This window comes from Corvus moneduloides, chromosome Z (genome assembly GCF_009650955.1).
Source record: "Corvus moneduloides isolate bCorMon1 chromosome Z, bCorMon1.pri, whole genome shotgun sequence".
NCBI lineage: Eukaryota > Metazoa > Chordata > Aves > Passeriformes > Corvidae > Corvus > Corvus moneduloides.
This window is the reverse complement of record NC_045511.1, coordinates 65,460,584-65,473,539: the sequence shown is the minus strand read 5'-3', so window position 1 is coordinate 65,473,539 and position 12,956 is coordinate 65,460,584. Positions and strand designations below refer to the sequence as shown.

The 12,956-nt window shown below is 45.5% G+C and overlaps 1 protein-coding gene across 1 annotated transcript; it reads left to right on the top strand.

Annotated features, from left to right (window-relative positions):
- Window positions 1-799: 799 nt before the first annotated feature.
- On the top strand, window positions 800-5,025 carry DMRT2 (doublesex and mab-3 related transcription factor 2). Its single transcript, XM_032097582.1, has 4 exons — window positions 800-986; window positions 1,563-1,931; window positions 2,031-2,133; window positions 3,714-5,025. Exons 2-4 carry the CDS (start codon window positions 1,581-1,583, stop codon window positions 4,769-4,771), a joined length of 1,512 nt encoding a protein of 503 aa, XP_031953473.1. The 5' UTR covers window positions 800-986; window positions 1,563-1,580; the 3' UTR covers window positions 4,772-5,025.
- Window positions 5,026-12,956: the final 7,931 nt, after the last annotated feature.

Here is a 12,956-nt window from a genome sequence, read left to right as displayed (position 1 = left end):
CCTCTCAGTGGCACGACTAAGACTTTGTGGGTCACAATTTCGATCGCTCTCTGACTTGGGAGACAATGGACATTACCCAGCTCCCAAAGAGCAGCTTCCATCAGGGAGGGGAGGGGAATAAAGTCACTTAGTACCTCAGTGGTCGGTGGAAAACGTTCCCGCTGAAGGGAGGGAATGCTAAAAAATAAACGAGTATTTTTCCTCGCCTTAATTCCCGAAAGGAAAGGATTCTGCCACATTTTCAGATTCGGAAAATCAGGCCATTGCCACGCGTACCTTCCACTCGCGGGTCAAGCAACGGGAACGACCGCAAACGAAAAACGCGGTGGCTGTTTGAGGCTTTTAAACCCGCGCCCCCGGCTCGCTCCTCGGGTAGGGGGACGCCGCCCGCCTGCGGAGCGGGCTTCTTAGCTGTGACCATCACGAGCTCTACGGTCTTTTCTCCCTTCCTTTCCTCTCCCACTTCTTTTTCGCCCCAAAATGAAAGCTCACCCCCTCATCGCCCACTCCCGTTTCCGCTCCGCGCCCGCCCGCACCCACGAGCGGCCGGCCGGCACGCGCGCGGGGGGCGGGGCTTTGGCCGCCCGGGCCAATCGGAGCGGCGGCCGCGAGGCGGGCGCCCAATGGGCGGCGCGGGCGGCGGCGGCGGGCGCTGATATCGCGGCGGGGCGGCGGCGGCGGGCGCTGCTCCTCGGGGCGGGCGCGGCGGGGCTCGGCTCGGCTCGGCTCGGCTCGGCTCGGCTCGGCTCGGCCCGGCCCGGCTCGGCTCGGCTCGGCTCGGCCAGCGCTCACCCACAGCCGCGCACCGCACGGCCGCCCCGCCACGCAGCCAGCCCCCCGACGGCGCAGCGTCCCGGCTGTCGGGGAGCCTGTCAGCCCCAGGTACGGGGATCGGGAGTTCCTTGTCTCCGGCCGGTCTGGGGCAGCGGCGCCTTGCGAACTGCGGGGAGGTGGGGGCTGCCTGCTTCCTGCACCACCTGCCTTTGGTAAGTGCAGTGTGCAGGAGCAAGGACGGGGAGGTCGTGTGGGAGAGCAGGTGAGGGTCTGAAGATGCAGCTTCCGCAGAGAGCTCTAGGAGCTCATACTGCCCTTGGTTGCTGGAGCGGACAGCGGCGATGTGTGAAGTCCAGCTGTCCTCTGCCTGTCTCCCAAGTTTGAACGCAGCTGGCAGGGTTCTCGGGATCCTGTAATAAGCAGGACCCTGTGAAGACCTGACAGACTCGTAGCGCTGCAGCCCGGGGCATTGCCCTGGCACGGTTCCTCCCGCATCCTTCGCTGCAGGAGACGCGCTGCTGCCTGCGGCGGGCGATCACAGTTCCCCGCAAGCCGGGGCGGGAGGGAGGGGGTGAGGTGTCCATCGTGGCTAAACTGGGCCCCGCGTGGGTCGTGCGCAAGAGACCCGAGCTGACGGTAAGGGGGAAGACGACATCCCAGGCGGGCTCTGCCGTGACTTCCCGACGGGGGCGCATCTCGGCGGGGCTGCAGGCGGGCACCTCGGAAGCCGGGCGTCCTCTGGCTGCCGTTCCGCCGCGGGGGCGGGAGGCCTGACCCCTCTCTTGCAGCTGCGCCGCCGAGGAGCCATGGCTGAAGAACGCGCCGCCGCCGACTGGGAGATCGACGTGGAGAGCCTGGAAGGGGAGCCGGACGAGGCACCCGGCGCGCCGCGCGGCAGCACCGGCCCGGAGGAGGAAGAGGAGGAGGAGGAAGGCGAGGAGGCGGCGGCGGCGGCTCCGCGTCGGGGCGAACCGCGGAAGCTGAGCCGCACGCCCAAGTGCGCCCGGTGCCGCAACCACGGCGTGGTGTCGTGCCTGAAGGGACACAAGCGGTTCTGCCGCTGGCGCGACTGCCAGTGCGCCAATTGCCTGCTGGTGGTGGAGCGGCAGCGCGTCATGGCCGCCCAGGTGGCGCTCCGACGGCAACAGGCCACCGAGGTGAGGGGGGACGGGAGGCGGCGCGACACGGAGGGACGGGACGGGACGGGACGGGACGGGCGGCCCCGGTCTGACGGCGACATTCGATCGGTCTCTTAGGACAAGAAGGGGCTGACGGGGAAGCAGGCAACTCTGGAGCGCAAAGCCGTCTACCAGAGGCACGTCCGAACGCCCAGCCTCTTGGCCAAGAGCATCCTGGAAGGTAAGAGCATCCCCTGCCCCTCCACGGCTGCCTTCGGCCCCGCAGCGGCGCTGGCAGCGGGGAAACTCCGCTTCGCCGCAGGAGGACCCACACCTCCCGCCCGAGGCGCGTCGGCTCGGGAACGCGCGTGAAAGTCAGCGTCCTTTCCCGAAATAGGCATTAAAGCGCGGCCCGCTGCCAGCGCCGGGAGACGGAGGCTCCTGCCCTTCGAATCGATGTGGCAGAATTTCAGTTCCGTGCCCCCTCCGCCCAAAATAATGCCTGAAATGCTAGCAACGGTAGTTTGAAATTTGAGTGTTACTGTTACAAGCTGGCAGTCTTTTTACATGGCTGCCCAGCAGTGTTTTGCAGTGCAGGGTAATTTATTCGCGGGTATTTTTGTCAGCAAAGGAGTAAATTGATTCATTTTTCTTTTAATCTGAACGCCTAACGCAGCAGTACCGTTCGCAACATTATCAATAGTAAGAGCTGCATAATCGGGTGCTTAATTTTTTTACTGTCAAAAATATTAACTGTGGAAGAATGACATTTTAAATATCGGTATTTTAGTGAAAGGGTGTATTTCTTTCCCCATACCCTTTTGGGACTGTGCACGTATTTATTCCTATGTCTGCTTTAATTACTTTCCAAACCATATCCCTATAAATCATTGTACTTCTCAATTCAGGTTTTTTTTTTTTTTTTTTTCTGAAATAGAAAGCTCTTTTCTTTGCCTATGCAAGCTCTGTTAATATTTGGTCCTTTTAGAAACCTCTAATTTACATCTACAGTTCACTCTTCTGAAAACTCTTCTGTATTCTTTCCTCTAATTTATCTTAACTGTCTTTTTCTTTTCTCCTAGTTCTCCTTGGGATATTCTACCATCTCTAGCAGTGTGTACATAGTGATTCATCTTTAGAAAATAGAAAAGACACCAGCTGTAGATATAGGTATCTTCATTGGAAAAGGGGAAACCTTTTTGAGAGGAATGGGGGTGAAAACAGGTAAAATCCTGTTCTCCGGACTCCTGTAAATAGTTCCATTAAGTCAATGGAATTGCTTGTCTGTGTAGAGCAAACAGGATTGGACCTTATCTGTTATATTAAATTAAACCAAGAAGTTTGGTAATTGAATACACTGGAAACTGAATTTCTATGTTTTATTGAAGTTCTAATTCAGAAGAAATAAAATATTTGAATGCTTTGTATGTGTGTTAAAAGTGAATGGTTATCTCTCTCCTTAAGCCTCATGATGGAATATCAGTCATAATATACAGCAGGGCTTTGTCTTTTTTTTTTTTCCCCCCCCCCTCCCTCTTCGATCTGTTTGTTTGGAACTGCTTTTTAAAAAGTTACAAATCAGCTAGCTTTGAGGGATACTACACGTCAAAAAAGCAGGGCTTGCTTATCTACACCAAGGAACTGAATGTGCCTGATTGCTAAGCCTCTGTGTCATGGTGACTTCTGTAGGAGCTGATGGTGACCAGGGTCTGTGGCAAGTGCACAGTGCTTGGCGGGACTGGCTCATGGAGCTGTTGTACAAACACAGCTTTAATGTTTTTCTTAAGTGGCTTCATTCCTAATACTTCTTTGTTGTTTTAGGTTACCGTCCTATTCCAACAGACTCTTACCTGGGAGGGAATTCACCCTTGCCACCTCCTGTAAGTGACAGGATGAGAAAGAGACGGGCTTTTGCTGATAAAGAGTTGGAGAACATTATGCTAGAGAGAGAGTATAAAGAGAGAGAGATGATGGAAGCTACACAAGCAGCTGCCCTTTTTCTCCCTAACCGTATGGTGCGTGGAGCTGAATACAATTCATATAAAACAGCCTTCAACACTTCTCAAATTGATAATCCAAACAAGGAATTTTCCAATTTTTTACCAACCTGCCTTGATCTAACGATGCAGTATTCAGGACCTAGCAACATGGAACTAATTTCTTCGAATGTCAGTGTAGCTACTACCTACAGGCAGTATCCCCTGTCTTCTAGGTTCTTAGTGTGGCCAAAATGTGGCCCCATTAACGATGCTCTCCTCTACCAGCAATGCCTGTTAAATGCTACTGCTGTACAAGCTCTCAAACCTGGGGCAGGTTGGGATGCCAAGGTCTCACAAAGTCAGGACTGTCCAAACACTGAGCATGACATCATGCCTCCAAAACTGGAAAATTCATTTGTTCTGACTCACACACGAGACATTCAGCAGTCACGTAATGAGATACTGTGCCTTCACCAGGAAGCTCGTGAGAGGTCAGCTTTCTCTCCTCCAAAAAGGACTTTCTCCCAAATTTCTGATAAGGGTTCTCTGTCTCCTCAGGAACAGGCATTAAGCAAGATCAGCAAAAACAGTACCAAACCCGCTCCACCACTCAAGTACAGTGCATTTCAGACACTGTTCCATCAGACATTTCCTGACACTCCAACAGCAGAGTTAAGAATGTCATTTGTGAAGGAGACTTTTGAAGATGCTTCTAAGAAATACAGAGAGTGTGCTGTTAAAGAGAACCAAAAATACAAGTTTACTGCAGACAAATGTGCAAAAGACTTCTTTGGGGTCAAACAGGCCACAACAAAATTTTCAACAACCGAGCCACTGTCATTTTCAGTTGAATCCATCCTTAAACGACCTTCTTCGGCAGTTACTAATGTCTCTGAATGAATAAACTTCCAGAGTAGAGAGTTTCTAAGCTTTGCTTTCTGCAGAATTGCTCCTGCTTGCCTTATCTCTTAAAAGATTTTAAAAGAGGAATTTCTGCAATAAATGGTAATGCTTTCTTTTGTTTCAAAGTGATGTACATAACTATGCATGTTTTCTGAAAAACAAATCTAATTTTTTTAAATTGAAACTGCATGTGCAGACTGTAAAGTGTTGTTATTTTAAGCAGCACTTCAAACCATTCAATAAAATGAGTTTACTTACAAGCACAGACTGATCTCTCTCTTGTCTCTATCATCTTGCAGGCAAGTATGCCTTGCTTTCAAAATACAGTTTTTATTCTATCTGCCATTATAACTGTACTTACTATTTAAGTTGCTGGGGTAAGCAGTCATTTCTCCTTTGAACCTCCAGTAACTTTGAGAAGAGGTAACAAGAGTGCATGTAGGCTAGTGTGAATTCACAAGAGTCTTTATTTACTTAAGTGAGGTTTGGATTAGATTCCATATGCCTTTCTTATTTTGAGGGGGGAGTGCATGCTAGCATAAAAGACTAGTCTATTCCACACCTCTATAAAAGCTTCTGTTGCTAAAGCAGAAGAGTTACTGGATTGGTTTTGAGGGGAATGGCTCTAGTGTGCTTTTGAATGAAAAGTCAGCATTTTTTGAAGTTCAATTTTTGAATAAAAAGTCTGCTTTTTAGAATTAGTTTTAAAATTTTTTTTAATTTTCAGTTCACTTTACTTTGAATTTCTACCCCCTTGAATACTTCCCTTCTGAGAACATTTCACTTTTGACCAGCAAGAGCCTGAGATTCTTGTTCTTTAGTAATTGAAATGACCTTCAGGCTATAAAAATGATGCACAGAACCATCACTGCTTATGAGAAATCAAATAATAATCTCTCAGTTTTTTAATATATGTCTGTATTTCCCATGTAGAAAATAAAGATAGAAATAAAAGAGAATGTCCAATAGAATTTATCTGAGAATTGAAATGGCCTCAGGGTTATAGGAAAAGGTGTTGCTAGATTTCATTAGGACAGAGCTTGAAGCTTTCTAAATTAGTGACTTTGTAAGTTTTTCCCTATATTTTGCTGCTAGCACATCTAGCGCTAACAGGTAATCCCTTGGTTACTTTCCTTAATATTTTAATCCTGCACACAGTGCTCATCCAATTGAAAGGAGCTGATGTTTGTTCTTGGTTTTCTAGGGACAATTTCTGTTTGGTATTTGTGGGCAGAGTGTAATTTTTTCTAATTTTATTACACTCCCTGCACAGGTTAAATACTTATTTTGCCTGTGAATTCCAGATTCTGTAACTAAGTAATCTCTCCAAGAGTTTAGAGTTTCTGTTGCGAATGGTGTTGCAGAATACAAGGACCATTTTTGTGTTTGGGAGGAGCCATCTGTCCTGAGTGCTTTTCTAAGCCATTTTGTTAAAGCAATAGACAGGTTGGAGAAAGCACATTTTACATAACGTGTGAATTTTTGTGTAACACATCTTAGAAAGCACATAAAAATTTTATGTCAGGAATGTAAAAAAACTTGTAATTTAAAAGACTCTTGGGCACTGGCTAAAGTTTCACTTTTCAAAAGAATTCATACCAACATTTTCTTAGTGAAAAACAGGTTTCAAATATAGTGAGATGCTTTCCATTTTTTCAAAGTTTGTCCTTTATCCACTTGCCATTAGAGGGAGTTTTAACTTGCTTGAGCTGAATCTGCTTTTTAATCTGTTTAGCAGTCAGACCAAATTAAGCGGCTTTTACTGGGAATAAATGGAGAGAAATTCTTCATAATTCATATTTGCTTGCTTTCACCGCTGTTTCCTTCTTTGGCTTCATTGAACATTAAGTGTTAAAAAGCGAGTTTTACTTAAGCAGGGCTTCCTTTGTTATTAAAAATATGATTTGTTTTGTTTTTTGAGCTGCTGGTATAAACTAGGATCACAGATGAAAGAAAGTTCAACAATCTATATACTGAACCAATATCAGATACTGGAATTAGTGCCACATAAATATTTTTTGTTTTCCTGACAGTGTGTGCATCTAAAATTGTTCAATTTTACATCTGAAATATTTTTCCAGGCAATCACTTGTCTTTATTCATCCCTTGATAAAAAAGACTAGAAAACTAAAGCCCTCTGAAAGACTGGTAGCTCCTGACCTTTTTAAGAAAAAATTGAACTGAAAAAATTCAAATTCTGAACATATACTGAGAATTTGTATATATATGTATATATTGATGTTTATGTATACACACACACATGTCATGTTTTAACCCCAGCTGCAAATACGTACCAGGCAGCTGCTCACTCTCTCACCCACCCTCTCCACAGTGGAGAGGAGAGTCAGAAAAAAACCCGTAAATCTCATGGGTTGAGATAAGAACAGTTTAATTATTGAAACAAAAGAAAACATAATAACAACAACAACTACTCTGTAGTAATTGTAATGTCATAGTAATGAAAAGGAGAGAGGGATAAAACTGAAGAGGGACGGGTGATGCACAATACAATTGCTTACCACCCACTGACCAATGCCCAGTCCGTTCCCCAGCAAAAATCAGCCACTGGGCACAACATTCTGTGGTGTGGAATGGCCCTTTGGCAGTTTGGGTCAGTTGTCCAGCCATGCACCCTCATGGATTCTGGTGCATCTGCTCAATGCCAGAGCATGAGAGACACTGAAAAGTCCTTGATTTTGGGGAAGAACTACTGAGCAAAAACTAAAACATTGGTGCGTTGTCAACATTATTCTCATACTAAAATCAAAATGGAGCACTGTACCAGCTACTGAGAAGAAAACTCTATCCCCAGGCAAACCCAGGACAACACACTGTTATATATAATATATGTATGCCCCAGATTTTTTACTCAAATTCCAGTCATCAACAGAGGAGTGACATTTCTCTTACTATTTGAAAAAAATTGAGGTGACACTTGGACGAACTGTTTGCTTCTACAACAAACAAGTTAGAGTCAGCATTTGGCTACTGTTTCTTACAGTTACTTGCTAATGTCTTGCTTCAGTTCCATTACATCACCCTGTACTTAGTTTCCTTTTCTTTCATAGACCCTGGGCCCTACTTCTCTTTCATCCTGAAAGCTTGTTGCATCCTGATGGTTTTTTTTCCTTCTGTTTATTAAAAGTTTGTATAAAGTCTGTTACTCACAGGGAGGATGATTAGTAGTTGAGCAAGATAGCATGTACCCAGACAGCATGTGATTTTCCTCACAAAGTTTTACAGTGGTTATGCAGCACTCCTTAAGCCATAGGCTTCTCTAGAGCAGAAGTAGCCAATTGTCCACATCTGCTGGTGCACCTGTGCAAAATCACGGAAAGGAGGAGCAGACATTGCCCTGAAATTGTCTAGCACTTACTGCAAGCCAATGTCTTGCTGGCAGTTAGTCAGCGTTAAAGTATCTTATGCTCCCCTATGTTCTCTACTTCTTAAATACAATTTCTGTGGCATTTTTGCGGTGTATGGATGTCTGTATCTCCTATACAGTGTACAAGACTCACATTTGTGCTGTAGTTATGGGTGTCAGGTTGTATTTCTCTTTTCCTCCCCTTCTGACTTCTACTTCACAGCTTTTTTCATGTGATGGTAGAACATGCCTCTTGGGAAGTTCAACATTTGGGGTTTGGACAGGAGGCCGAGAACCTCTGCTAGCTGTGGAGCACAAAACAGCTGTGGAAAGTAGTATGAAAAACAATTATTCATTAGGTCTGCAAAATAGCATGCCTGGGTGATGGCATAGTCAGAGACAACCAACTACTTGTTGGAAGTATGAGCCCTCCATATACATGCTGAGACAAACATTTTTACAGGTGCATAGAGGTGTATAAATGCAGACAAATAGAGGAATTCAGAATTAATAGCACCCCAGGCAGTGCCTGGCCTTACTCCCCTGGCCCAGGGGAAAGCTGCCTCCTTCTGCCCTGGCACCTTTTGTGTGAGAGCAATCCTTGAACATAATCAGTTCTGGAGCTTGACTCCAAATTTTGGAAGTGGGCTCCTGAAAGTGGATGAGATTACCCTTCCTTGGCAAGGAAAGCACTTAGCCTCAGTGTTGGTGGTGCAGATCTTAGGCTGCCCTCGGGAGGTAAAGGCAAAGCAACAGCTTTCTGTAGTGCTTGGGCAGGAGAAGAGGTAGAAAACTGACAGCTGCTGCAGTGACAGTGCTTGTCCCTCATGAAAACCGAGCGCAGGAAAATTGCAATGGGGGTTGTGGAAAGTCGGGGGAGAGTCCCTGCTTGGTAGGGTGGGTTGCCAGCTTTCTCCCAGGAATTGGCTTCTCAGAGGTAACTGCACAAGCACTGATACCTTACACAAAGTCTGCCTTAAAATTGTCCTTTGTCTTAGATGTCTTTGAAGCAGCAAGTCGAGATGCTGGGCTTGAAAAGATCAAGGCAAGATTACTGGATAAGCAGACACAAGTCACTCAGCTGGTGTCAAGACCCAAAATGCCTTTGCATTCTGTCCTGAGAATGAGATAGCCCTGTGCTGTCTGCTTGTCCTTCTGGTCTGACAAAGACTTCTCCGAGTTTTGCAGTCGGAGTTCCTCATCTCCTTGGGGTCATAAAAGCAAGTCACTTTTTGGCCAGCTGTGAAGGACTTCCTTGTATAGTTAACAGCTCTGGAGCTTTAACATTAACCAGATCCCAGGTGTTATTTTTCTGGAATCAGAAAATTTGACACTGTCTCAATTTCTTTATTTTAGGTGTAAAACAGGGAGGTATGTTCTCATTTTAACTTGACAGCTTGTTTGCATGACCAAGCCTTTCACTTTCTTTACCAAACATTTTCCATTCAGCTGACCTTGATGTGAAAGCTGGCACCAGGAATCATTGCCCATAATGTATGAGATTCACTGTATCACTGAGTTTCTGTTTGAATTTCTGCTAGCTGAACAGAATAAAGTACTCATAATGCCTCCTTTAACTCAGATAGTAGTGATCAGCCATTTTTTGTTTGCTTGCATTGAAACCTGGACAAACCGTGGCTTATGCAAGAAGGGCTGCTGGGGAAGCATGTGTGGGCAGGTGGAAACCAGTGACAGGAATGTCAGTGTGACTGGAGAGACAGGAACCAATTAATAAACAAAACTTCCACAGTGACCAACAGAAAAAAAAGGAGTGGTTCCTCATATTCAGTTATGTTGAGATATGATGTTGGAAGAACTGAAAGAATGAAAAAATACATTGGAAAAGGGCAATGGCCCTTCCCCCATTTTTAAAAATAATAATTTCCACCTAAGAAAAAGCAAAAAACTGCACAGGCAAGCCTACTGATATGTACAGTAACAGGAGCCCAGTAAGATATGCACTTATCCATACAAGATGGAATCTAGAAATAATTTCAGAAGAGATACAAAGGTTTTAGGAAGGCTACATTTTACAGTCACATTGTCTGGCTGACAGCCTCTGCATCTATACCTTACTGCATTTGGTCAAGTCTGGGCTTAAACTAGTTACTAGATTTTTCACTCATTCCTTGTCAATTCAGTTGGGCAGGAAACAGGTAGGTTGAACTACTGCCATGTGTGATACAGTTTCTGTATTTGTGTCTCAGGAGCTAATAGTGGCACCCATTACACCCTTCCTGGTTTTCATCTACCCACAGAACCTCCTTCATGAGTCAGGCAATCTCCACTTTAAAAAGTCAGACAGAAGACGTGGGTGAACTGTCCACCCTCAGAGATGGCTTGCTTGTGGGTTGTGAAAATCACACTGGGAGTTCATCTTCTGTGGGAAGGTGCTGTAAGCAGTCACAGAATTTTTGTAGCATCGATTTAGAAAGACCAGAACTATGTATACAGAGAGAAACCCAAAATCTTAGTGTAAACTACGTATAGGTAAATCTAGCCTCTTTCAGGAAATTTTAGACTTGCAGCAGAATGTGTGAATGGAGAGCTGAAAAAAATCTTCAGAAGATCTTAGTGTCTTGGAGATGACAAATGTATGTGAGCCTTACACTTTAACCCATGTGAAAAACCATATTTTATTTAATCTTTCATTTAATTTAGAAACTTTACACTTATTATCATTTCAACTGCCCTCATCCTGTAAAGCAGTACTGCTTCCTCTAGTAGGTCCTCAACACATTTAGTAGTTGGAACTTAGTGCTGTGTGATAGAACCACAGAGTAGAGCTGTGGTGGCACTGAGGCTGGATGGCAGCTCTGGAGCCCAGTGCCACTCCTGCCCACAGCAGGTTGCTCAGGGCTACATTAATATTGGAGTTATCTTTAAGGATGGAGACTCCACAGCCTTCCTAGGCTGCCTGTTCCAATGTTTGAGCACCTGCACTGGAAAGAAGATTTTTTGGTTTGGGTGGAATTTCCTGTATTCCAGTGTGTGCCTGCTGTTTCTATTCTTCTCCTGGACACCACTATAAGATCTGTCTTCTTTTCTCCCACTATATATATATATACAGTGGTAAGGTCCCCTGAGTCTTCTGTTCTCCAGGTTAGAAAGCCCAGTTTTCTCATCCTTTCCTGATATGAGAGACACTCCAGTGCCTTAACAATCTTCAAGGCACCTTTGCTGAAATCACTCCAGTATGTTCTTTTGTACTGATGAATCCAGCACAGGACACAGTACTCCAGATGTGTCTCACAGGCTGAGTAGAGAGGAGGGGTCAGTTCCCTCCATGAACTGGCAATGCTGCCAAATGCAGACCAGGATGCTCTTGGACATACTTGCCAAAGAGCACACTGCTGCCTTCTGGTTAACTCAGTGCCCACCAGGCCACCGTGACTCAGAACATGTCATGAAGATCTTGCATGTCCCAATATTTCTATAATTTTCACTAGAATTAAATAAATTCTTCTTAAATCATTGCATACTATATTCATGATGAGCACTGATTCTTGCAAGAGCAAGAAGAAACTACTTCCTGTAACTTTAGTACTGACAGGTCTGAGAAGAAAGTAAGAAAAGGAATAGTTTTGAAATTCTGGAATTTCAAAATTCTGCACACCTACGCAAACCTGAGTGGTTTAAAGGGATGCTAAAACTTCATCTCAGGCTCAAGATGAGGTAGTTGTGTTAGACCACAACTAAAAAGCTTTATGCTAGGGAGCTCCCTCAACTTCAAACACAATGTCCACACCGTGCCTTACTGTGCCTTTCCGTATTTCTCTTTTATAAATGGATGTAGAAAAGAGGACTCATAGTTCAAAATTATTTCTATTCTCTGGCAAACCGGTCTAGGATTTGAATTCAGGAAGGCAGGGCTTCATACTGAAATTGCCTGCCTCTAGGATGTGCACAGAGAGATATGATCGCTTGGTCACTTTGGAAACTGTGTGGAACAAAGGTACAGGAGAAAACAACATCAAAACTGACAAGAGCAACTCTCCCTAGTGGCTGGTGGGTGAGCCGTGCTTGATTTCCACCTTCTTCCTGGGCTTTGAGAAGGTGGGGAATGGCAACAAGGCCCTGCTAGTGGTCCAGCACCCGCACACTTCCCACAGTGCTTGCCCCTGCTGGCCAGGGAGAGCACAGCCACAGCCCGAGTGCCGGCCTGACTGCAGGGGGATAGGACAGCCAGTTGCTGCCACAGCCGGTGGGTGGGTGGCAGCCACTTTTGGAACGTGCAGATGGAGATTTTTCCATCAAAAAGCTTTAGTTTTTTCAGGCACTGGATTATCCCCTCCATGCAAAACCACTTGCTTACAAAGCTGCTGTGTCCTGCATGAGCAGCAAATCTAACAATTTGCAGATGTAACAGTAAGGGAGCATGCTCTGCTGGGTATGGAGGCTTTAGTCAGAGGCTCTGCAGTGCAAAGAAGTGAGAGGAAAAAGATTTTTGGGATAAAACTCTTCTTCAGTCCGTTAAATTACCTACTCAGAATTAGAGGAGAGTGGCTCAGGGATTTTGAACGAAGAACAATAGAGAATAAAGCTGTGGGGCAGTGAGAATTATACAAAATAATTTAACCTCAAAGCCATGATGGTGTAGCTAACCATAAAGGGGTTTGTGTCTAACAGAGGATATGAGCCGGAGGTTATGCTGAGTGCATGATCTTCTGTAATTTATGGCAACCAGTAACAAGTCCAGGCTTACAGAAAGGAAAGCACACATATGTTAACAACCGGGTCCTTGTAGCAGTATCTTAATTCAGCTTCTGGTGTTACTCCCAAGCAGTGGAACAGAGCAACTCAGAGTTGTCTTGTTTG

What these genes read in the sequence shown, in the direction of transcription:
- DMRT2 (XM_032097582.1), top strand. Translation starts at nt 1,581, where the DNA reads ATGGCTGAAGAACGCGCCGCCGCCGACTGGGAGATCGACGTGGAGAGC. An exon ending in GACGGCAACAGGCCACCGAG is followed by an intron (nt 1,932 to 2,030) that starts GTGAGGGGGGAC and finishes TCGGTCTCTTAG; the next exon opens with GACAAGAAGGGGCTGACGGG. An exon ending in GGCCAAGAGCATCCTGGAAG is followed by an intron (nt 2,134 to 3,713) that starts GTAAGAGCATCC and finishes TTGTTGTTTTAG; the next exon opens with GTTACCGTCCTATTCCAACA.